General features: G+C 46.7%; 1 protein-coding gene across 5 annotated transcripts in view; it reads right to left on the bottom strand.

Annotated features, from left to right (window-relative positions):
• Window positions 1-3006: 3006 nt before the first annotated feature.
• Window positions 3007-23600, bottom strand: part of LOC122930596 (beta-1,4-galactosyltransferase 3-like) — a 137410-nt gene continuing 116816 nt past the window's right edge. For all 5 annotated transcript variants that reach the window (XM_044284090.1, XM_044284087.1, XM_044284089.1 and 2 more), the window contains 4 exons: window positions 14772-14962; window positions 6666-6788; window positions 4542-4646; window positions 3007-3714 (listed from right to left, as the gene is read on the bottom strand). In XM_044284090.1, the coding sequence (XP_044140025.1) occupies window positions 3546-3714; window positions 4542-4646; window positions 6666-6788; window positions 14772-14962 (588 nt within the window). In that variant the 3' untranslated portion in view covers window positions 3007-3545. The remainder of the gene's footprint in view (window positions 3715-4541; window positions 4647-6665; window positions 6789-14771; window positions 14963-23600) is intronic.

Consider the following 23600-nt stretch of genomic DNA (forward strand, 5'->3'; position numbering starts at 1 on the left):
AAGAAACAGCAATATACAGCACAGACCAAAAGTTTGGACACACCTTCTCATTCAAAGAGTTTTCTTTATTTTAATGACTATGAAAATTGTAGATTCACACTGAAGGCATCAAAACTATGAATTAACACATGTGGAATTATATACATAACAAGAAAGTGTGAAACAACAGAAAATATGTCATATTCTAGGTTCTTCAAAGTAGCCACCTTTTGCTTTGATTACTGCTTTGCACACTCTTGGCATTCTCTTGATGAGCTTCAAGAGGTAGTCACCTGAAATGGTCTTCCAACAGTCTTGAAGGAGTTCCCAGAGATGCTTAGCACTTGTTGGCCCTTTTGCCTTCACTCTGCGGTCCAGCTCACCCCAAACCATCTCGATTGGGTTCAGGTCCGGTGCATGTGGAGGCCAGGTCATCTGGCGCAGCACCCCATCACTCTCCTTCATGGTCAAATAGCCCTTACACAGCCTGGAGGTGTGTTTGGGGTCATTGTCCTGTTGAAAAATAAATGATGGTCTAACTAAACGCAAACCGGATGGAATAGCATGCCGCTGCAAGATGATGTGGTAGCCATGCTGGTTCAGTATGCCTTCAATTTTGAATAAATCCCCAAAAGTGTCACCAGCAAAGCACCCCCACACCATCACACCTCCTCCTCCATGCTTCACGGTGGGAACCAGGCATGTAGAGTCCATCCGTTCACCTTTTCTGCGTCGCACAGACACGGTGGTTGGAACCAAAAATCTCAAATTTGGACTCATCAGACCAAAGCACAGATTTCCACTGGTCTAATGTCCATTCCTTGTGTTCTTTAGCCCAAACAAGTCTCTTCTGCTTGTTGCCTGTCCTTAGCAGTGGTTTCCTAGCAGATATTCTACCATGAAGGCCTGATTCACACAGTCTCCTCTTAACAGTTGTTCTAGAGATGTCTGCTGCTAGAACTCTGTGTGGCATTGACCTGGTCTCTAATCTGAGCTGCTGTTAACCTGCGATTTCTGAGGCTGGTGACTCGGATGGACTTATCCTCCGCAGCAGAGGTGACTCTTGGTCTTCCTTTCCTGGGGCGGTCCGCATGTGAGCCACTTTCTTTGTAGCGCTTGATGGTTTTTGTGACTGCACTTGGGGACACTTTCAAAGTTTTCCCAATTTTTCGGACTGACTGACCTTCATTTCTTAAAGTAATGATGGCCACTCGTTTTTCTTTACTTAGCTGCTTTTTTCTTGCCATAATACAAAGTCTAACAGTCTATTCAGTAGGACTATCAGCTGTGTATCCACCTGACTTCTCCACAACGCAACTGATGGTCCCAACCCCATTTATAAGGCAAGAAATCCCACTTATTAAACCTGACAGGGCACACCTGTGAAGTGAAAACCATTTCAGGTGACTACCTCTTGAAGCTCATCAAGAGAATGCCAAGAGTGTTCAAAGCAGTAATCAAAGCAAAAGGTGGCTACTTTGAAGAACCTAGAATATGACATATTTTCAGTTGTTTCACACTTTTTTGTTATGTATATAATTCCACATGTGTTAATTCATAGTTTTGATGCCTTCAGTGTGAATCTACAATTTTCATAGTCATGAAAATAAAGAAAACTCTTTGAATGAGAAGGTGTGTCCAAACTTTTGGTCTGTACTGTATATACAATAAGAACAGAGGCGTGGGGGAATGAATGGACATTTGAAAAAAAACAGAACAACATATTAAAGGGTTTCTACCACTTAGGTGTCACATATTTGGCTGTCAGACACTAGCGATCCGCTAGTGTCTGCTCTGGCCAACCATCCTAATATAATTGCTTTTGGGGCGGTGGTTTGGCTAAAAAAACTACTTTTATTAATATGCTAATGAGCCTCTAGGTGCTATGGGGGCGTCATTAGCACCTAGAGGCTCCGTCTACCTTCAGAAACTGCCGCCGCCCAGCGCGTCCCTCCAGCCCGCCCATCTCCTCCTGAATGCGATCCTCCTTGTGAGCGCCTGTATTCGGCGCATGCGCAGTAAATGTCTGACAGCTTCCCTGCTCAGACATCTCCACTGCGCCTGTTCCTCGGAGCACTATGGCGTCATCACGCAGGCGCAGTGGAGATGTCTGAGCAAGGAAGCGGTCAGACATTCACTGCGCATGCGCAGAATACATACGATCGCATTCAGGAGGAGATGGGCGGGCTGGAGGGACGCGCTCGGCGGCGGCAGTTTCTGAAGGTAGACGGAGCCTCTAGGTGCTAATGACGCCCCCATAGCACCTAGAGGCTCATTAGCATATTAATAAAAGTAGTTTTTTTAGCCAAACCACCGCCCCAAAAGCAATTATATTAGGATGGTTGGCCAGAGCAGACACTAGCGGATCGCTAGTGTCTGACAGCTAAATATGTGACACCTAAGTGGTAGAAACCCTTTAAAGATCTTGAGAATGAGTCCTTTAATTATCTTACAGAAAAGGGGTGTGAAAGTTTTATGGTCTCTAAATTGATGTTATCTCAGAGACCTGGTGCCCCGACTATGTCTATAGAAGACTCTTTAGATCTTGTAGTGTGTCATAAATCCCGGGGACAAATTCAGTCCAGTATTCAAAGTATCAAGCAGTGTTATAAATTTGTATTCCCAAATTCTTCTAGTTTTTGGGGATTTGAAGTTACCTTTTAATATGAGAACTTTCATGTGTTCTACATTGTGTCCTGGGCTACAGAAATGCTTAGCCACAGGAAAGTGTAGCTTCTTCTCTTTAATTGTCTGGCGATGGGACCTCATCCTTGCATTGAGTCTCTGTTCTGTTTCTCCAACGTAGAGGCCTCCAACAGGACATTTAGTGCAGAGAATCAGATAAACAACATTAGATGTAGAACATGTGAATGTCCCAGGGATCCTATAGTCCTGCTGTGTGTTGGGGATCCGGATCTTATCTGTTGTCATGTAGAACACATGAAAGTTCTCATATTAAAAAGGTAACTTCAAATCCCAAAAAGCTAGAAGAATTTGGGAATACAAATTTATAACACTGCTTGACACTTTGAATACTGGACTGAATTAGTCCCCGGGATTTATGACACACTACAAGATCTAAAGAGTCTAGAAATGGTTGTGAAGGTGGACCTGGCCTTTAAGAGGACGACACAAAGAACGGGGAGGTTACCAAAAAAGTGCTCTTATTTCCTAATAGAGCAAAAAAGCTGCAGTTTGTGAATCAAGATGTGCAGTTAACAAATCAACTGACAAAGTCCGTAAACCCATAAATGTTGCTGGGACCATGCGTCTCTGCGCCCCTATTCCGTAAATACTGACGATCATGTGATTGGTCTGTGTCCCTGGTCAGAATGTGACTGCCACTTCAGGCGGGTGACCGGTCAGGGCCAAGTCGTTTCATTCCAGCATCTCACGGTCCACACAGTGACCTCTACTGGTCACAATGGAAACTACAGGTCTCATGGTTTTACAGAATGCATAGGGACTGGAGAAGAGACTGCAGGTCCTAAACCATTCTGTAGGAGGCGGTCCTCAGCCATATCACTGGATGCTTCTCTATAGTTCAGTATGCCCCTGACCAAGGGTTAAAAAAACCACCACTTGCTTCCTTTGGTCGGCATGACCGGAGTTTCACCGACGTCCACCGTGAGGTTGGTATAGAGCTCAACCTTCTCTCTGGAAAGCAGGTGATAATCTATGGAGTTCATGCCGTCTTCTCTCCAGGTTTCTCTCGTTTTACTTAACAGATTATACCTGGGAAGATAAAGGAGGAGAACGTCAGATCAGAAAGCTGGCCTTCAGCAGCTAAGTGGTTAACGGTCCCTAGAATACCCACAATGCACTGGTTTCTGATGACGAAAGACTGCTAAATGCAGCTCTGGATGTGACTGGAGTAAAACGTGAATGGAACAAACATTTACTTTACTTAACACTTTATGTCGATTTACAGTTCCACAAAGTGTTCACCGATTGGATGAAATATGAGGAGAAGCGTGTAATTTGTCTGCAGCTCCACCACAGGAGAGGAGAAGTATTACACAGTGGCCATTTACATCAGTGGACGTGCCAGGTCCTCCAGAGAGAGATAAAGATGCTCCTTGCAGTCTCTCGCTACTCTAGACAATGGAGGAGGACCTGGAATTTCCATATTGATGGCCAATTCTCCAGGGAAGGGGGAAGAGGGGGGGACTCCAGGCAGGACCACTGAGCAGATGTTTGAAGAGGCTGTGGCGCTCCAGCGACTGTTGCGGCCTCCTCAAAGATGATACAGGGCTGTACACTGTATGGTGGCTGTGCGTGGTATTGCAGCAAAAGGCCTATCCAACTGAATGGGATTGAGCCGTGCCTAGGGCATGGGACTGGTAAATGTGACGTCACTGGCCTAGGAAGAAGCCGCATGGTGCGCCGAGGCCTCTTCAAACAGCTCATTGGCAGAGGTGAAGAGAGTCTGACTCCCGCCAATCTGATACTGATGACCTATCAAAATCCCAGAACACCCCTTTAAATTCTATGTAAATATCACATTTTTACTGTGCAAGGATCATTACCGGCAGCTGACACTTTCACTAGGTCCCGTTTACCTGTAAGAGTTCACCTCATTGCCGGAGTCTCGGTCATGTGGGATCATTTTATATCGGCCAAGGCTTAAAGGCGTCCGAGTGATTTTCATCCCCGAGAGGCGAATCCTTGTAAAAGAGGAAAACACATAAAAACCTATTAAAGGCCACGTCCAATCGTTGGCCCTTCTGGAAGATGATTACAAGGGAATCTCCACAAAGAGCGCACAATCTAAGGGCACCTGAAGAAGCCATCATATGCCGGGCAAAAGGGGCTCAACCTCACTCATTTTCAGACCTGGATGTAGCCTTCTGGCCATTCAGAAGTGTTCTGAGGGTTACATGAGCGGGGCCCACATAATGGATGTAGGTCAGGTCTCTCCAACGTGTCCTCCAGGACACTTGCCGATGCATTAGATATAGCGGAGTCCAAAATGTTACGTGTAACGTGCAGATTTCGGGTCTATCCCTCTGCTGGGTTCTCATATAGGCAATTTCCCACCATCCCCAACGGATGGGTGAGCTGGAGGCCCGGGGCCCACATCCTTCAGCAGTCAAGCTGTTGTGATACTACCATTCCCAGAGTACTCCACTAATTTCTATGGAGAGTTCTGAAAAGAGAAGACGCAGTATACATGCTGGGAGTTGTAGTTTCACAACAGCTGGAGTGCCGGCCTTCTGCTGCTTCTCCTCCTCATTGGCGTTTTACACTAGATGGGTTCTCGTGTGACCGAGGAGGTTTCTGAACACTTACAGAGCGGCTTCTAGTAGGGGAAAGGGAGAAAGACAGCGCTCGTCCCAATCACAGCTTTGTGACCCTCACCGCCAGGGCCGTCTTTACCAAGGGGCAAAAGGGGCAGCCTCTTGAGCCCTGTTAGCTACTGCCCCGGGTGTCAAGCTGTCTGTGTACTTTAACGTTGTGATCTAGGACCTTAATGACATCATCACCACGTGACCAGTAACCTAGCAATTACTGGTCACATGGCTATGAGGTCATCACAGGTCCTATCAGGAGTGTTGCAGAAGTTAACTCTGGAGCTTTTTTGTGTAAAGATTACATCAGAAAAAGGTGACAGGGGCTGTTATGTTAATATACTGTAAACTACTGTATAGTGGGGTGCTGTATATTGTGTGGGGGCCTGTATACTGTGGGGGGCTGTATATTGTGTGGGACTGTATACTGTGTGGGGCTGTATACTGTGGGGGGCCTATATACTGTGTGGTGGGCCTGTATACTGTGTGGGGGCCTGTATACTGTGTGGTGGGCTGTATACTGTGTGGGGGGGGGCTGTATACTGTGTGGGGGCCTGTATACTGTGTGGGGGGCCTGTATACTGTGTGGGGGGCCTGTATACTGTGTGGGGGGCCTGTATACTGTGGGGGGGCCTGTATACTGGGGGGGGGCCTGTATACTGGGGGGGGGCCTGTATAGTGTGGGGGGGGGCCTGTATAGTGTGGGGGGGGCCTGTATAGTGTGGGGGGCTGTATAGTGTGGGGGGCTGTATATTGTGGAGTGCTATACTGCTGTACTGTATACTGTGGGGGTCTGTATACTGTGGGTGCGGTATAGTGTGGAGTGCTATACTGTATAGTGTGGGGGGCTGTATCGTGTATAGTTTGGGGTGCTGTATACAGTGAGGTGTTGTATACAGTGAGGTGTTGTATACAGTGAGGTGTTGTATACAGTGGGCTGCTATACTGCTCTACTATATACTGTGGGGTACTGTATAGTGTGGGGTGCTATACTGCATACTGTGTGGTGCTGTATACTATAGGGTGCTATACTGCATACTGTGGGTTGCTGTATACTATAGGGTGCTATACTGCATACCGTGGGGTCCTGGGGTGCACTGTAACACTAGGGTGAGCTGAGCCCCTGTTTCCTTCCTGCAGAGCGGTGCCAACTTCCAGCCTGAGCCCAGCTGCCCAGAGCACTGATCCTGAGCCGCTGGAGTCTTCAGAACTGGAAGTATTTACAGTCATTCATTAGACTCTACCAGGTGTGTGGATTTTTTGTGTGTGTGTGTTGTGGTGGAGGCCGTGATTGCCTGCTAAGGTGTGAGAAGGCGGGATCCAGGGGGCCCAAGTAAATTTTTGCCCAGGGTCCAATCAATATTAAAGACGGCCCTGCTCACAGCGGTAGGTTACCTCATAGCGAAATCATCGTCCTCTCCTCCCCAGCCCCAGTATGTGTTGGGGAATCCATTGATCCTCATGAACTGATCTGGTGTAAGTGCAGACACTCCTCCAAAACATGTCCAATATGGCAGGCTGTAGGGGAAGTAAAAGAGAATTACAACCACTGGCGTATTCACAGAAAATGGCTGCCGGCGCCTCATGAGCCCTAAAAAAGCGCAGGTGGTGCACAGGATTTTTGCATTCTGTATCAGTGAAATGCAATCCCCTGAAATCCTTAATGTGTTACCTAACGCCCGATGGTCTCTGTCATGGCTTCAGCCAGAGTCTCCTTCCCATTCCTCTCCCAGCTCTCCCTGGCAGTCAATCACAGAAGGAGATTACAAGCATTATACTGTATGTCTAGAGCAATACTGCAACTCCCAGCTGTTCCCGAGTACTCCCATATACAGTATGTGAATGGGGCATAATGAGAACTGTAGTTACACAACTATTGGAGTGGCAGAGACTGATGATCCCTGGTCTGAAGTATAGGGTCATATGGATTATTGTAGTGTATGGCAGAAGCATTGCAACATACTGTGTGCGTGTGGATATATATTAGTGTAACATACATGTACATATTAAGTTCAGCACTCAGAGCTTAGCTGTACTGCACCTATACAGTGAGCAGCAGTGACACCGTGTGGCGAGTGCCTAGTACTGCATATGTGCACAAACAAAGTTTGAATCATTGCTGGACCTCAGTCATAAGGGCAAACGTCTGCACAGAGTTGTAAATATTTTTACTATATTAGCATACAGATTTAGCTGAAGAGGAAAATATTTAACAATATGTTGGTATCGCCCTGCAGAAATATATCTATACATCAGATAGATAGTATGACATGTTTTGTAGCCACCAACTTGCATTGTGACATAAGATATTCTAACTAAAACTGTAATACAGATGCATAAATACAGTCTTTGGATAAGTTCTGAAACTAAATGCTACCTCATACTTAACTACTATAATACAGCTCCTATGTACAAGAATATAACTACTATAATACTGCTCCTATGTACAAGGATATAACTACTATAATACTGCTCCTATGTACAAGAATATAACTACTATAATACTGCTCCTATGTACAAGAATATAACTACTATAATACTGCTCCTATGTACAAGAATATAACTACTATAATACTGCCTCCTATGTACAGGAATATAACTACTATAATACTGCTCCTATGTACAAGAATATAACTACTATAATACTGCTCCTATGTACAAGAATATAACTACTATAATACTGCTCCTATGTACAAGAATATAACTACTATAGTACTGCCTCATATGTACAAGAATATAACTACTATAATACTGTCTCCTATGTGCAAGAATATAACTACTATAATACTGCTCCTATGTACAAGAATATAACTGCTATAATACTGCTCCTATGTACAAGAATATAACTACTATAATACTGCCTCCTATGTACAGGAATATAACTACTATAATACTGCTCCTATGTACAAGAATATAACTACTATAATACTGCTCCTATGTACAGGAATATAACTACTCTAATACTGCTCCTATGTACAAGAATATAACTACTATAATACTACCTCCTATGTACAAGAATATAACTACTATAATACTGCTCCTGTGTACAGAAATATAACTACTATAATACTGCTCCTATGTACAGGAATATAACTACTATAATACTGCTCCTATGTAAAGAATATAACTACTATAATACTACCTCCTATGTACAAGAATATATCTACTATAATACTGCTCCTGTGTACAGAAATATAACTACTATAATACTGCTCCTATGTACAAGAATATAACTACTATAATACTACCTCCTATGTACAAGAATATAACTACTATAATACTACCTCCTATGTACAAGAATATAACTACTATAATACTACCTCCTATGTACAATAATATAACTACTCTAATACTGCTCCTATGTACAAGAATATAACTACTCTAATACTGCTCCTATGTACAAGAATATAACTACTATAATACTACCTCCTATGTACAAGAATATAACTACTATAATACTGCCTCCTATGTACAAGAATATAACTACTATAATACTACCTCCTATGTACAAGAATATAACTACTATAATACTGCTCCTATGTACAAGAATATAACTACTATAATACTACCTCCTATGTACAAGAATATAACTACTATAATACTGCTCCTATGTACAGGAATATAACTACTATAATACTGCTCCTATGTACAGGAATATAACTACTATAATACTGCTCCTATGTACAAGAATATTACTACTATAATACTGCTCCTATGTAAAGAATATAACTACTATAATACTACCTCCTATGTACAAGAATATATCTACTATAATACTGCTCCTGTGTACAGTGTGACACAGTGAGAAATTTTGTCTGGCAAGGCAGATATTTTCTGTCAGGTGAGGTCAAATACCAGACAGGATTTTAAGTGCCGATCCGGTTTTGGCAGCACCTGGCTATACTTAAATAGGCAGCTGGGCTCAGAAGCGAGGTCTCTTTGTTGGGATCTGGGAGCCTTGTGTCTGGATGAAGGTTTGCTACCTGTTTGGCGTGAAAACAGGTTGGTGCTGCTATCAGCAAGGACTCTTTGAGCAGAAGTGCCGCATGGTGTGAATTAATACCAACACTGCAAGGTGACGTTTTGTTTGATCATGACTGCTTGTTTTGTCACTTGCCTAAAGTGTGAATAAAACACTGAACTGTTTGAGCCAAAGAACTTGTATTTTGACTCTATACTGCGTCCGCTAATCCTGTCTACCAGAGCGAGTCCCCACAATTGATGGAGGATGCGGGCAAGAGCAAAGCTAATAAGCAGCAGCAGGAGACTAACCAGTTGCTGCTACAACACGTGATGGCTTTGCAGACAGCAGGAGCAACCCCGAGTGTCCACGTCCACAATGCCCGGGAAGCAGTCAGAGTCGCAATTCCTAAGATGACCCCCACAGACGACATCGAAACCTACCTGGCGATGTACGAGAAAGTGGCCATCAGGGAAAAGCTACTCCGTGACCAGTGGGCTGAGGTAGTCGACCTGTTCCTGGCATCAGATTCTCAGCGGTTGTATTTCGACTTACTGGACGATCAAGCGGCCGACTACCAGAAAGTCAGGGGTGAGATTCTGGCAAGACTGGGGGGTGAATGTGTGGGTCCAGGCCCAATGGGTACATCAGTGGGGGTTCAACCCGGCTGAGGCTGCAAGACCCCAGTATTATAACTTACTTCACCTCTTGCAAAAATGACTACAGCCTGACGTGCTGAGTCCCACTGCTATGCTGGATCGTCTGTTAGCCAATATGTTCTGGAGGGCTTTGCCATACCCTCTCCAGCACTGGATCGCTCAGGTGTCTCCTGGCAATGCCCTTGAGATAGTGGACCTGATGGAACGCTATGAAGCTACCAGGAATCTAAAGGTGGGTTCTGTCAGGAGGGGGGTCGTCGGCAAACCCTGGGAATCTCCAGGCCCGGAGATTTGAGCCGATAAAACCCACCCGGGATGTACCCACGGCAGACCTGGCTCCGATAGTCTGCTGGCGGTGTCAGGAGCCTGGCCATGTAAGGGCTGACTGTCCCTATAGAGTTGAGCCCATGGACACTAACTATGGCTACCGTCAGTGGCTATATGCCAGGAGGCTGTGTGCAACAGGTACCCCTGAGACTCTAGATCATTTGTGCCAGGTGGAAGTGGGAGACACTCCGGCGGAGGCTCTGCTGGACAGTCTGGTGACCCTAGTAAGGGCTTCGCTGGTGCAGGTCGACTAAGTATACTGAACGGAAAGTCGGGCTGATGTGCATCCACGGAGACTTAAAAGACTACCCCACCACGCTTGTATCTCCAACTACAGTGACCGTCGCCACAAATCTACATAATGAACTCATAATAGGGAGAGACTTCCCGGCACTGTGGCCTATTATGAGAGTGACTGATACCCATGAGACAGGGGTAAACCTAGCAGAGTGGCCCGGCTCAGGGGGGAGACCAGAACCCTGGGAACCTGAGACCGAAGGGCCAGCGGTAGGGGTGTCCGCCACTTCGGTGGAAGAGGAGGATACTACCCCGCTAAGTGTGATGGTGGGAGACATGAAGGACTTGCCGCCGGGTCCTGAATTTGCAGACCTCAATGTCTCCTGGGATAATTTTGGTACCGCCCAACGTCGGGACCCAACCCTATCCCGCACCTGGGAAAATGTGTTAATAGTAGATGTGAACCACAACAACCTGGGGCAGTGTCAGGGTTTCCCGTTTTGTGGTTCATCAGGATATGATGTATCGGGTAAAACAAGAACGGGGTGAGCCTATTGAACAGTTGGTGGTCCCCGAGGCTTATCGCAAGCTTGTGTTAGATCTAGCCCACCAACACATTCCCGGGGGTACTGAAGTCCGCCAAAGGGCATCAACACATCTTAGTCATTCTAGACTATGCCACTCAGTACCTGGAGGTGGCGCCACTGCGACATACCCCAGCCAAACTCATAGCTAAGGAATTAATGGAGAGTTTTTCCCGAGTAGGACTACCTATAGAGGTTCTGACCGACCAAGGGACCCCTTTTTTGTCCAAGGTGATGAGTGAACTCTAAGTTGCTGCCCATAAAACAGCTACAGACGTCCGTTTACCATCCGCAAATGGCCGGTCTGGTAGAAAGGTTCAACCAAACATTAAAAAATATGTTGAAAAGGGTGGTGGCTAAAGATGGGAAGGACTGGGACCTCCTTCTGCCCTATCTCATGTTCGCAGTGCGAGAGGTACCCTAGGCCTCTACTGGGTTCTCGCCCTTCGAACTGCTATATGGCAGATACCCTCGCGGTCTCTTGGACAAGGCCAAAGACACGTTGGAAAAACAACCCACTCTACTTAAGTGTCATTGAGTACGTTACCCCGATGCAAGATCGGATAGAGACAGTGTTGCCTCTTGTTAGGGAGCATATGGAGGCAGCTCAGCGAGCCCAGAGTCAGGTCTATAATCGGCAGGCTTGGGTCCGGATCTTAACCTGGGTGATCGGGTTTTGGTTCTGGTGCCGACCGTGGACAGTAAGTTCCTGGCTAGGTGGCGGGAGCCCTACGAGGGACTCGAGAAAATTGGAGATTTAAACTACAAGGTACACCAGCCAGGGTGGCGAAAGCAGGAGCAGGTTTACCCTGTGAAATTACTCAAACCGTGGTAAGAGAGGGAAACCTGTGTAGAAGACAGCCCGCAGCCGGAATTTCTATCAGAAGAGGTACCAACCCCTCTGTCTGATGCAAGAGAGGCAGCTGCCACAGTAAAAATTGCTGACAGCCTCGCCTCTAAACAGATTCAGGAGGCCAGGGAGTTCATTAGTCGGAACACGGATGTGTTCTCAGACCTCCCTGGATGCACGTCTATAATCCAGCATGACATTGTCACTGAGCCTCAGGCAAAAGTCCGATAAAAACCATACTGGGTACCCGAGGCTGAGCGACAAGCCATATCGGAGGAGGTGCAGCTAATGCTGCAGCTAGACGTCATTGAGGAGTCAAAAAGTGAGTGGGCCAGTCCTATAGTATTGATACCCAAGCTGGAAGGGATGTTGCGGTTTTGTAACTACTTTCGAAAACTTAACAAGGTTTCCAAATTCGATGCGTATCCCATGCCCCGGGTGGATGAGCACATCGAGAGGTTAGGACAAGCCTGGTATTTTTCTGTTTTAGACCTTACGAAAGGGTAATGGCAGGTGCCCTTAACGGAAGCTGCCAAAGAGAAAACTTCCTCCATCACGGTCTTACCCTTTGGTCTGCATGGCGCCCCCGCCACTTTTCAGTGACTAATGGACATCGTGCTTCGTCCACATTGTCGGTATGATTCGGCTTACCTGGACGATATTGTCATCCATAGTACCAACTGGGAAAGTCACCTGAGTGCAGGCTGTAGTGGACTCCCTTCGGAAAGCTGGCCTAACCGCTAACACCAAAAAAATGCGCGATAGGGTTAGAGGAGACTAAGTACCTGGGGTATGTCATTGGGCGTGGAGTCGTTAAACCCCAAGTGAACAAAATAGAGGCGATACGGAATTGGCCCTGACCTGTCACCACTAGGCAAATAAAGTCTTTCCTATTGGGCTATTACATGAGGTTTGATCCCCACTGCTACTCTAGCCGCCCCCCTGACAGAACTCTTGAAGGGACACAAAACAATGATCGTTCGCTGGGATGATTGGGTCCGCTTTGAAGTTGGCCCTATGCTGGTTCCCCGTTTTGGTGACGCCAGACTTCAAAAGGGAGTTTTTAGTACAGACTGATGCCTCTGAAGTAGGCTTCAGTGCTGTACTGTCTCAGGAAGTCAACGGGAAGGAGCGTCCCGTTTTCTTCCTCCGCCTTAAACTCACCCCAGCCAAGACCCGGTATAGTATAGTGGAGAGAGAGTGCCTGGCTATCAAGTGGGCACTAGAATATCTCCGCCATTATTTATTGGGGAGAAAATGCCGCCTGGTAACCGACCACTCCCCTCCCAAATGGATGAGCCAGGCCAAGGACAGAAATGCCCAGGTCACCCGATGGTTTCTCTCCCTACAAAACTTTAAGTTTTCGGTGGAACACAAGGCATGCTGGTTACAGAGAAACGTGGATGCCCTATCCCCTGTCTGGCGTGTGTTTACCCCCTAAGGGTTGAACAAAGGTATGTGACACAGAGGTTTTGTCTGGCAAGGCAGGTATTTTCCTCCCAGTATGTGCTGCTGGGCTGATTTACAGCCAGGTGAGGTTAAATACCGGACCAGATTTTAAGTGCCGTTCCGGGTTTTGGCAGCACCTGGCTGTCCTTAAATAGGCAGCTGGGCTCAGAAGCGAGGTCTCTGTGTTGGGATCTGGGAACCTTGTGTCTGGATGAAGGCTTTGCTACCTGTCTGGCGTGAAAACAGGTTTGTGCTGCTATGGTCAAGTACTCTGAGGCAGAATTTCTGCATGGTGTGAATAAACACCAACACCGCAAGGTAACTTTGTGAATAAAACACTGAACTGTTTGATCCAAAGAACTTGTTGTTGACTCTATACTGCGTCCGTTAATCCTGTCTACCAGAGCCAAACCCCACAACAGAAATATAACTACTATAATACTGCTCCTATGTACAAGAATATAACTACTATAATACTGCTCCTATGTACAAGAATATAACTACTATAATACTGCTCCTATGTACAAGAATATAACTACTATAATACTGCTCCTATGTATAAGAATATAACTACTATAATACTGCTCCTATGTACAGGAATATAACTACTATAATACTGCTCCTATGTACAAGAATATAACTACTATAATACTGCCTCCTAGGTACAAGAATATAACTACTATAATACTGCCTCCTAGGTACAAGAATATAACTACTATAATACTGCCTCCTATGTACAAGAATATAACTACTATAATACTGCCTCCTATGTACAAGAATATAACTATAATACTGCTCCTATGTACAAGAATATAACTACTATAATACTGCCTCCTAGGTACAAGAATATAACTACTATAATACTGCCTCCTATGTACAAGAATATAACTGCTATAATACTGCTCCTATGTACAAGAATATAACTACTATAATACTGCTCCTATGTACAAGAATATAGCTAATATAATACTGCCTCCTATGTACTAGAATATAACTACAATAATACTGCTCCTATATATATGAAAATACGTATCTAGACTAGTAGGTAATATTTCTATCTCGATGACAGACAACATCTATAATCTCAGTGAATATATGCCGTACAATCTGTGACATATAACATGACGGTCACACACTGGAGCTGTATTCATACCGCTATGTGAATCCTTCCAGCATCTGTTAAACCTATAGAGCGCACAGCATCCTACATAAAATGTCCACTAGAGGGCAGTCACAGACAGAAGTAACGTTCTATCCATGTACAGAAGGTACTGTAATTCCAATGACAGGTTCAGCTCTGCTAGATTTGTATATTTATTCAATGTATTCTACCCATGTAACAGATGAGTGGTTTTGTAATAGCAGTGCCAAAATGCCCGGCATTCCTAGCGTGTGTGGCAGCCATGACCCGGCGCTGCATGCGCAGTGCATTACCTGTACTGGAATTTGTCAATGGCGCTGGAGAGATGCTTGGGGTAATGATCGTCGCATATGTACAGGTTGTAGTCATTTTCCGGAATAAGGTCAACGTCTTGAAAGATTAAACAGTCCCAGCTGTCGTAGCGCAGCGCTTCTCGCACGCCGATGTTGAAGAGCCTGCCCTTGTTAAATGTTGCGTTCCCCGCCTGTGAAGATAAATGTCGCTGTTAGCCGGGAAATTGAGGAGAATCTGCCTCGCAGAGTAATAGAAGTGGTGACTATTTCACGGACCATTACAGGAGGAGGAAAAGGAAGGCGACACAGTGTTATCCTAACCGGGATTTATCACTGTATGCAGGGAATAAAAGGGGGGTTTATTATCCGCTAAGACGCCAGGAAGAGTTATAGGAGGAATTTTATGTGTATAAAGAAGTCGCTTTCTCTGCCCCTCACCTTTCCTTTCCTGCAACTCTGATAAATGGTCCCTTTTACCCATAAAAGCAACAAGGGATATATGTGCAGACAGCCTATCCCGCCCCTTATATACCCACTGACGCTGGGTTTAGACCTGAGCTTACTGAACGTACGCTCTGTATGCGCGATTGTACGGGCATTTTCAATCGCGCATTGCGAGACAAGCGAACGCCCATTGTCGCGCGTTCCCGCTGAAGTCTATGTACGGGAACGTGCGACAAGACGCCCCAAAGAAGCTCCTGTACTTCTTGGGGCGTCGGGAATTTTACAGCGCGATCGTACGCGCTGTAAAACGCTCAGGGGAGAACCATTCCCATAGGGAATCATTGGTTCTTGCCTGCTGAGCGTTTTACAGCGCGTAGGAACGCGCTGTAAAACGCTCAGGTCTGAACCCAGCCTAAAGGGATATGTGTGCAGACAGCCTATCCCGCCCTTATATACCCACCGAGGGATATGTGTGCAGACAGCCTATCACACCCCTTATATACTCACCAAGGGATATGTGTGCAGACAGCCTATCACACCTTATATACCCACTGAGGGATATGTGTGCAGACAGCCTATCACACCTTATATACCCACTGAGGGATATGTGTGCAGACAGCCTATCACACCCCTTATATACTCACCGAGGGATATGTGTGCAGACGGCCTATTACACCTTATATACCCACCGAGGGATATGTGTGCAGACAGCCTATTACACCTTATATACCCACCGAGGGATATGTGTGCAGACAGCCTATCACACCCCTTATATACTCACTGAGGGATATGTGTGCAGACGGCCTATTACACCTTATATACCCACTGAGGGATATGTGTGCAGACAGCCTATTACACCTTATATACCCACCGAGGGATATGTGTGCAGACAGCCTATTACACCTTATATACCCACCGAGGGATATAGTAACATAGTATATAATGCCGAAAAAAGACATTCGTCCATCCATTTCGGCCTATTATCCTGCAAGTTGATCAGGAGGAAGGCAAAAAAAAACAAAAAAAAACACTGAGGTACAAGCCAATTTTCCCCACTTAAATTCCTTCCCGACTCCAATCAGGCATCAGAATAACTCCCCGGATCAGCGACCCCTCTCTAGTAGCTATAGCCTGTAATATTATTACGCTCCAGAAATACATCCAGGCCCCTCTTGAATTCCTTTATTGTACTCACTATCACCCCCTCCTCAGGCAGAGAGCTCCATAGTCTCACTGCTCTTACCGTAAAGAATCCTCTGCTATGTTTGTGTACAAACCTTCTTTCCTCCAGACGCAGAGGATGTCCCCTGGTCACAGACCTGGGGATAAATACATGATGGGAGTGATCTCTGTACTGACCCCTGATATATTTATACATAGTAATTAGATCTCCCCTCAGTCGTCTTTTTTCTAAAGTGAATAACCCTAATGTGGATAATCTTTCAGGGTACTGTAGTTGCCGCATTACAGTTATTACTTTAGTTGCGCTCCTCTGGATCCTCTCCAGCTCTGCTATGTCTGCCTTGTTCACAGGAGCCCAGAACTGTACACAGTACTCCATGTGTGGTCTGACCAGTAATTTGTAAAGTGGTAGGACTATGTTCTTATCACCGCCATCTATGCCACTTTTGATGCAACCCATTATCTTATTGGCCTTGGCAGCAGCTGCCTGACACTGGTTTTGACTGCTGAGTTTGCTGTTTATTAAAATTCCTAGGTCCTTTTTCCATGTCAGTGTTACCCAGTGTTTTACCATTTAGTATGTGCGGGTGATTTGCATTATTCCTTCCCATGTGAATAACCTTACATTTGTCAGTCTTAAACCTCATCTTCCACTTCTCTGCCCAAGCCTCCAATCTGTCCAGATCCATCTGTAGCTGTAGATTGTCCTTTTCAGTGTTAGACAGCCTATTACACCCCTTATATACCCACCGAGGGATATGTGTACAGATAGCCTATCACACCTTATATACCCACGAGGGATATGTGTGCAGGCAGCCTATCACACCCCTTATATACCCACGAGGGATATGTGTGCAGGCAGCCTATTACACCCCTTATGTACCCACAGAGCCAGCTCAGCTCAAAGGACGTCCTTCATGAGCTCCATGCCGTATACCATATAAAAGTTAAATATATAAAAATATATGGGCAATGCAATATATATATATTTTTTTTTAATAAAGTTATTTCTCTTTTACAAAATAAAAAATAAAAATAAAAAAATAGTGGATCCCTATGAAAATTTATAGGAGACAGTCTGTACAGAACCAAAGGGTGCAGAAAACTCCCATTAAAATCTGCATGGAGTTACCTGCATTTTGCTGCACATTTCACGCTATACATGGCAATTTATTCTGCCGATCTTTGTGCAGTTTTTGGATGAGATTGGCTTAAATTCAAAGGTGAAAGATCTGCAGTGTATATGCCCAACGCGCCAGTGCCATAGGATGCCAAACACCAATCTGTAAGGCCTCGTTCACACTTCAGTGTTTGGTCAGTGATTTCCATCAGTGATTTGTGAGCCAAAACAAGAAGTGGAGCCTCCACAGACATGAGGTAGAAGGGAAAGATCTGCTCCTGTTCTGTGTTTAGAGTTGCACCTGGTTTTGGCTCACAAATCACTGATGGAAATCACTGACCAAACACTGAAGTGTGAACGAGGCCTAACACTTCTGATCTACCCCGGTCACCTGTAAGCGCTATTACTGTGAAGTGGAGGCATCTGGGAATAACGAGCAGCTTCACCACAAAGCGCGAGACTACGGAAACTCACAGAGCGGGGCTTCCGAGTGCAGAAAATCTATAAGTAAAAAAAATCAGCAATATGTTCTGGATGGCTGAGCTGTGTATCCCCCAACCATCCACAGTTTACAGCCATCTTTTAGCAGAAAACCAGAATTCTGAACTTAGCTTTGGATGTGAACCGAGAAGAACATACTGAAAAAAAAAAACGTGCTAATGTCACAAGGCGCCGGCATCGCACTCCTTCCCTTCGGGGCGCCGGCGCCCTGCGATAACTTTGGAGCGAGGACGTGCGCTGCGTCCTAGTCTCCAAGGCAACGGGGGCGGAGAGGACCCGGCCGCGCACGCCTCCTTAGCGTGGCCGGCGTCCTCCACTCTCGTAAGTTCGGCGAAAAGTCTGAGCTCCGAACTGGCCACTCGGCGCTCATGCAGGGGGATGAGTCATGTGACGCTGGCCACGTTACATGACTCCTTCGCTCCCCTATTTAACAGGCAGCCTGCTGGTCACAGGTTGCCTGTGATTAAGGTCCTATTCCTTGTGAATATTCGGTGGGCGATTTACTGTGTATTTGTATCTCAGCTTTCTTGACTACGTCCCATGCTTGATCCTTTTGTACTTTTGCTTCTCCTGGTATTTGACTTCGGCTTGACCTTTTGACTTGTCCTTGCATGCTCCCTGGTACCGCATTGACCTCCTGGTTTTGACCTTGCTAGTTTGACCTCTCTTTGTTTGTTTGTCTCTCCGCACATACGCAGATTAGGGATCGCCGTCCAGTTGAGCTCCACGAGGACCCTTTTTGGTCACACCGGAGTGCGAGACAGGTGAGGATCTTACAGATATCCAAAATCAGCACGGACCAAAAATTATGATTTCTCTCTATTGAAATTAATTTGATGTTCCTTTACACTCCTCAGCGAGCGGCCCGATGCCCCGTCAGCTGCCAGGAATAGACGAGTAATTAATTATCGTACAGGAAAAAGACTGCAAGGGGGTGGAAGGTGCCAGCTGCATCAGCTCGACCAGAAACCGGACATGTGTCCACTGGGGCCCGAGCCAAGATTTAGAGGTTTAAAGGGTAGGTGCGTTTATATAGAGAACCACAAATGTGTATATGTAATATAAAGTAACTGTAGACAAAACACTTGTCACTGAGCCTAAGGTGTTTCCGGGGTTATCTAGATTTGTAAACCCAGTTGAAGTATTTGTAGTATCCCATTAGGCAATTCTGTATTAATAGATTATTTAAAAATAATATTAAAAGTTATGTTTTATTCATGCTTACTGTGATCTATTTACATTGTCATCCAGTGTAATTTTACATCACATTCTCTCCAATGTGCATTGAAATCCTTGTTAAATGTATTTTCTGTAATTTCGATGTTCACCAGAAGGTGGCAGCAATGTGTTTAGCAGGGACTTAGACAGTTTAGTGTTTCTGAACTGGAATAGTACATTCCAGTTTAGCTCCCCCTCTATGAGCAGAAGTGGGCTGGCCCATGGGGAGGAAAGGAAGTTAAGTTAGTGTGCCAGCCACCCCGGCTAGGGGAAGGCTGTGTCTGTAGGAGCTCCCAGTTTTAGGGATCCAAAGCCAGGATCTTGTCTCGGTTGAGACAATTGATCATCATTCCCAGCCTGAGCCTTGTAGCCTCAGCCGGTGAAAGCAAGCAGCCACCTCCAGTATTCCAGGAAGAAGCATACCCTGTGAGCACAACTGAGTACTGTCCAGAGACCAGGAGAAGCTAAATTCCTCCTCAGCTAGTCAGTCCCCAATACAGCAGAAGATAGTAAGCGCAGAAGATATTAATTTCTGCCACATTACAGAGCCACAAGCAGATGACTTATCCTGCAAAGAGCTCCAGACACATGATAGAAGCAGAAGACAGATCCCTGCCACACATTGCCAATATCTGCTGGGACCCAAGACTATTGCTGTATCTCACTTAGATGAAATCTGCATATAGTAAAGACAACTTTGAACTTTATTCAAAATTATGGATCTCAGATATTGCTGCAAATCCCTCAATTACTCCTACTAGCAACATACTCATTTTGTTGCAGGTGAGCCGAAATCCAGGAGTCCAGCCGTGCCAAGGTAGGAGACACCGTTGGACACCATTACCACTACCTCACAGAGACATTACACCACTCTGGCATTCCTAACCTGGTACGTGAGTTACAACACCTTAAAGGGCCCTGTAACTGCACCCTGCGCACGCTGTAATTGGCATCATGAGCAATACTATAAACTATCATTTACACCTGACCCAGCCATTGCATATTATTGGCATCAGAGTGCATTTTCCCAATCCGGCTTGCTGCATATTTTGTCTTCACTGGAACAGGATCAAGCGGTGTGCCAACAGGAAACAAACTGAAATGTGTGCCAACAGAACCGGCTCCAATTGTGTGCTTAACCGGATCAAATTGCATGTTTCACAGTAATGCAATATCTACAGATTTTGCAAAAACCCCTGAAAATTGACTTTATTGCTTTGTTGCTGTGCCAGAAAGCACTATGCGGTGCCCTCGAGCACTCAAAAGGTTAATTCCCCATATTTGCAAAATGGCGCTGCCTCTCCATGCTTGTCGGAAGTGGGAAAAGTAAAAAATGACCTCTCAAGAGCGCGAAAATGCCGAATGCGCCCCCTAGAAGCGGGAAATCTAAAGCCTGCCAACCAAGAACTTTGCACTGTGAGCCAAGGGAGTGAAGTCTCCTCCCTCTGTGCTCCACCCTCACTTCCTGAATGCACCCCGAGAGAGGAGCCAAGGAAGATGGTGCTCCCTTCACCAAGATGGAACCAAATGGTTATTGGAGGAGAGCCTGTGTACGAAGACCACCTACCGGAGATTCAAGTCTCTCAACTGGTGAAGAGAAGTGGTCCCTCCGTCTTTGCCGCAAGCCCGGAGGCAGTGGATCCCTCTGCGGCTACGGAGCCTGCAACCCAGATTGCTACCAGCACCGAAGAAGAAAAGGCCGCTGCTCCCGCGAAAGAAGACGTTGTGACCAGTCCAGACCTCGGAGGCAGTATATTCCTCCGTCGCTACCGATTCAGCGAACCGGACTGCTGCCAGCGTCAAAGACAAGACGTCCCCAAAATGGCCGCCGATGCACTGCAGACGGCACCCGAAGTCCGCGATGACCACAAGGAGGCACAGGAACCGGCCGCGACACCAGGTAGGAGCAGACTCGCTCCCTGAGACCAAGGCCCGGTCCGTAGTTACCCCTGCACCGCTTCCTGTGGGTCCGATACACCAAACAGGCCTAGGCCTGCTCCCCCAAGGACACCTACTGGTGCAGCGGAGGCGGACGGAACTTTAACTCCGCCACTCAGTGCTGCGGCTACTGCCAAAACGGGATGTCTCAACCCCGAAGTTCCGTGGGAGATCACTGTGCATGCCCAGACCCCATGGGAATATAAGACCAACATAGGGCTCTTTCACACCTGCGTTCTTTTCTTCCGGCATAGAGTTCCGTCGTCGGGGCTCTATGCCGGAAGAATCCTGATCAGTTTTATCCTAATGCATTCTGAATGGAGAGAAATCCGTTCAGGATGCATCAGGATGTCTTCAGTTCCGGACCGGAACGTTTTTTGGCCGGAGAAAATACCGCAGCATGCTGCGCTTTTTGCTCCGGCCAAAAATCCTGAAGACCGGATCCGGAATTAATGCCCATTGAAAGGCATTGATCCGGATCCGGCCTTAAGCTAAACGTCGTTTTGGCGCATTGCCGGATCCAACGTTTAGCTTTTTCTGAATGGTTACCATGGCTGCCGGGACGCTAAAGTCCTGTTTGCCATGGTAAACTGTAGTGGGGAGCGGGGGAGCAGCATACTTACCAGTCCGTGCGGCTCCCGGGGCGCCCCAGAGTGACGTCAGGGCGCCCCAAGCGCATGGATCACGTGATCGCATGGCACGTCATCCATGCGCATGGGGCGCTCTGACGTCATTCTGGAGCCGCATGGACTGTAGGTATACCGCTCCCCACTACTACTATGGCAACCAGGACTTTAATAGCGTCCTGGCTGCCATAGTAACACTGAAAGCATTTTGAAGACGGATCCGTCTTCAAATGCTTTCAGTTCACTTGCGTTTTTCCGGATCCGGCATGTAATTCCGGCAAGTGGAGTACACGCTGGATCCGAACAACGCAAGTGTGAAAGAGGCCATAGAGGAGTGGGTCAAACAAGTCCTAGACGACCCCCAGCCTGGCGACCCTAAGCTCACCAGACGGACAGGGACAGTCCTCTGGTTTTCCGTACAGCGAGAAGTGGGCTTCCTTCAGGACAATTACTCTGGAACAGATATGTTTGTGGGCCGCCGCTCTGAAGCGCCCCTATTTGCCGCAGGCCCGCCACAGTCTGTATGTGGGCGACCAAGTGGAGTACACCCCTATGCGCTCCTTTGCTGCCGGTGCGACCCTGCTGGCCAAACCGTTAACCCCTGCAGTCACTCCAGAGACCTGGCAGGAAGACCCAGGCTCTGCAGGAAGAGTCCGCTGCATACAGGAGACCCCAGACGGCAGGTTGAGGTTCAGAGAACAGCCAGACAGAACCTGAGCCACTAATCCCTGACCTGGCCGCACCACCAACACTGCGGGTGGGCCAAATAAACAATTCGGTTCTCCTCTTCAATCCTAGCGTGCAACCGTATGTTTTGCCATGGAAGCAGCCCCAGGCACCTGCAAGTTGCCTTCCAGAACCCCTTCAGCCGGAGGTTTTAACCGCCTCTGCACCGACTAGGGATCCCGGCCTGCAGCAGGTCACAGCTGCATTCAACAGGCTGTCTGCACAGTCACCACCAAAAGCCACCACTAGAGGGCAGTGGCGTACTACAACAGCTGCAACCCTGAGCTACCAGAGGCAAGAGCGCCCCCTGATGCGCTTCAGTAGCTCAAGCAGCGAGGAGGACATGGACGTCCTTCTCTAAAATGCATCCTTCTCAAGAATAAGGACTATTGGGAGCCACGTCGTGGACTGTTCCTGACGGGTGAGGGCCCGTTGGCATTGGTTTTTAATGTTTCCTTTCCAGGTTGCCCTATTTTGTCCTCACCCTGATGGTCATGCACTGTAAAGACTCCCCCCATCATCATTTAACCCCTTGCATCCAAGTTCACATTGTTTTATCCCCTCTCTCAGGTTACTTGATAACCTTATGGAACTACGGTTCTAAAATATGCTGCTATTTTACCCGTTTTTACATGACATTTTTTACCTCCTTTGGATTACAATTAAGGCTACTTTCACACTAGCGTTCGATCGGATCCGTTCTGAACGGATCCGCTCATATTAATGCAGACAATGGCTCCGTTCAGAACGGATCCGTCTGCATTATATTGGCAAAAAATGGCTAAGTGTGAAATTAGCCTGAGCGGATCCGTCCAGACTTTTACATTGAAAGTCAATGGGGGACGGATCCGTTTGAAGATTGAGCCATATTGTGGCATCTTCAAATGGCTCCGTCCCCATTGACTTACATTGTAAGTCTGGACGGATCCGCACGCCTCCGCACGGCCAGGCGGACACCCGAACGCTGCAAGCAGCGTTCAGGTGTCCGCCTGCTGAGCGGAGGCTGAACGCCGCCAGACTGATGCAGTCTGAGCGGATCCGCATCCATTCAGAATGCATCAGGGCTGGACGGAA

Source organism: Bufo gargarizans, chromosome 3 (assembly GCF_014858855.1).
Source record: "Bufo gargarizans isolate SCDJY-AF-19 chromosome 3, ASM1485885v1, whole genome shotgun sequence".
Lineage (NCBI taxonomy): Eukaryota > Metazoa > Chordata > Amphibia > Anura > Bufonidae > Bufo > Bufo gargarizans.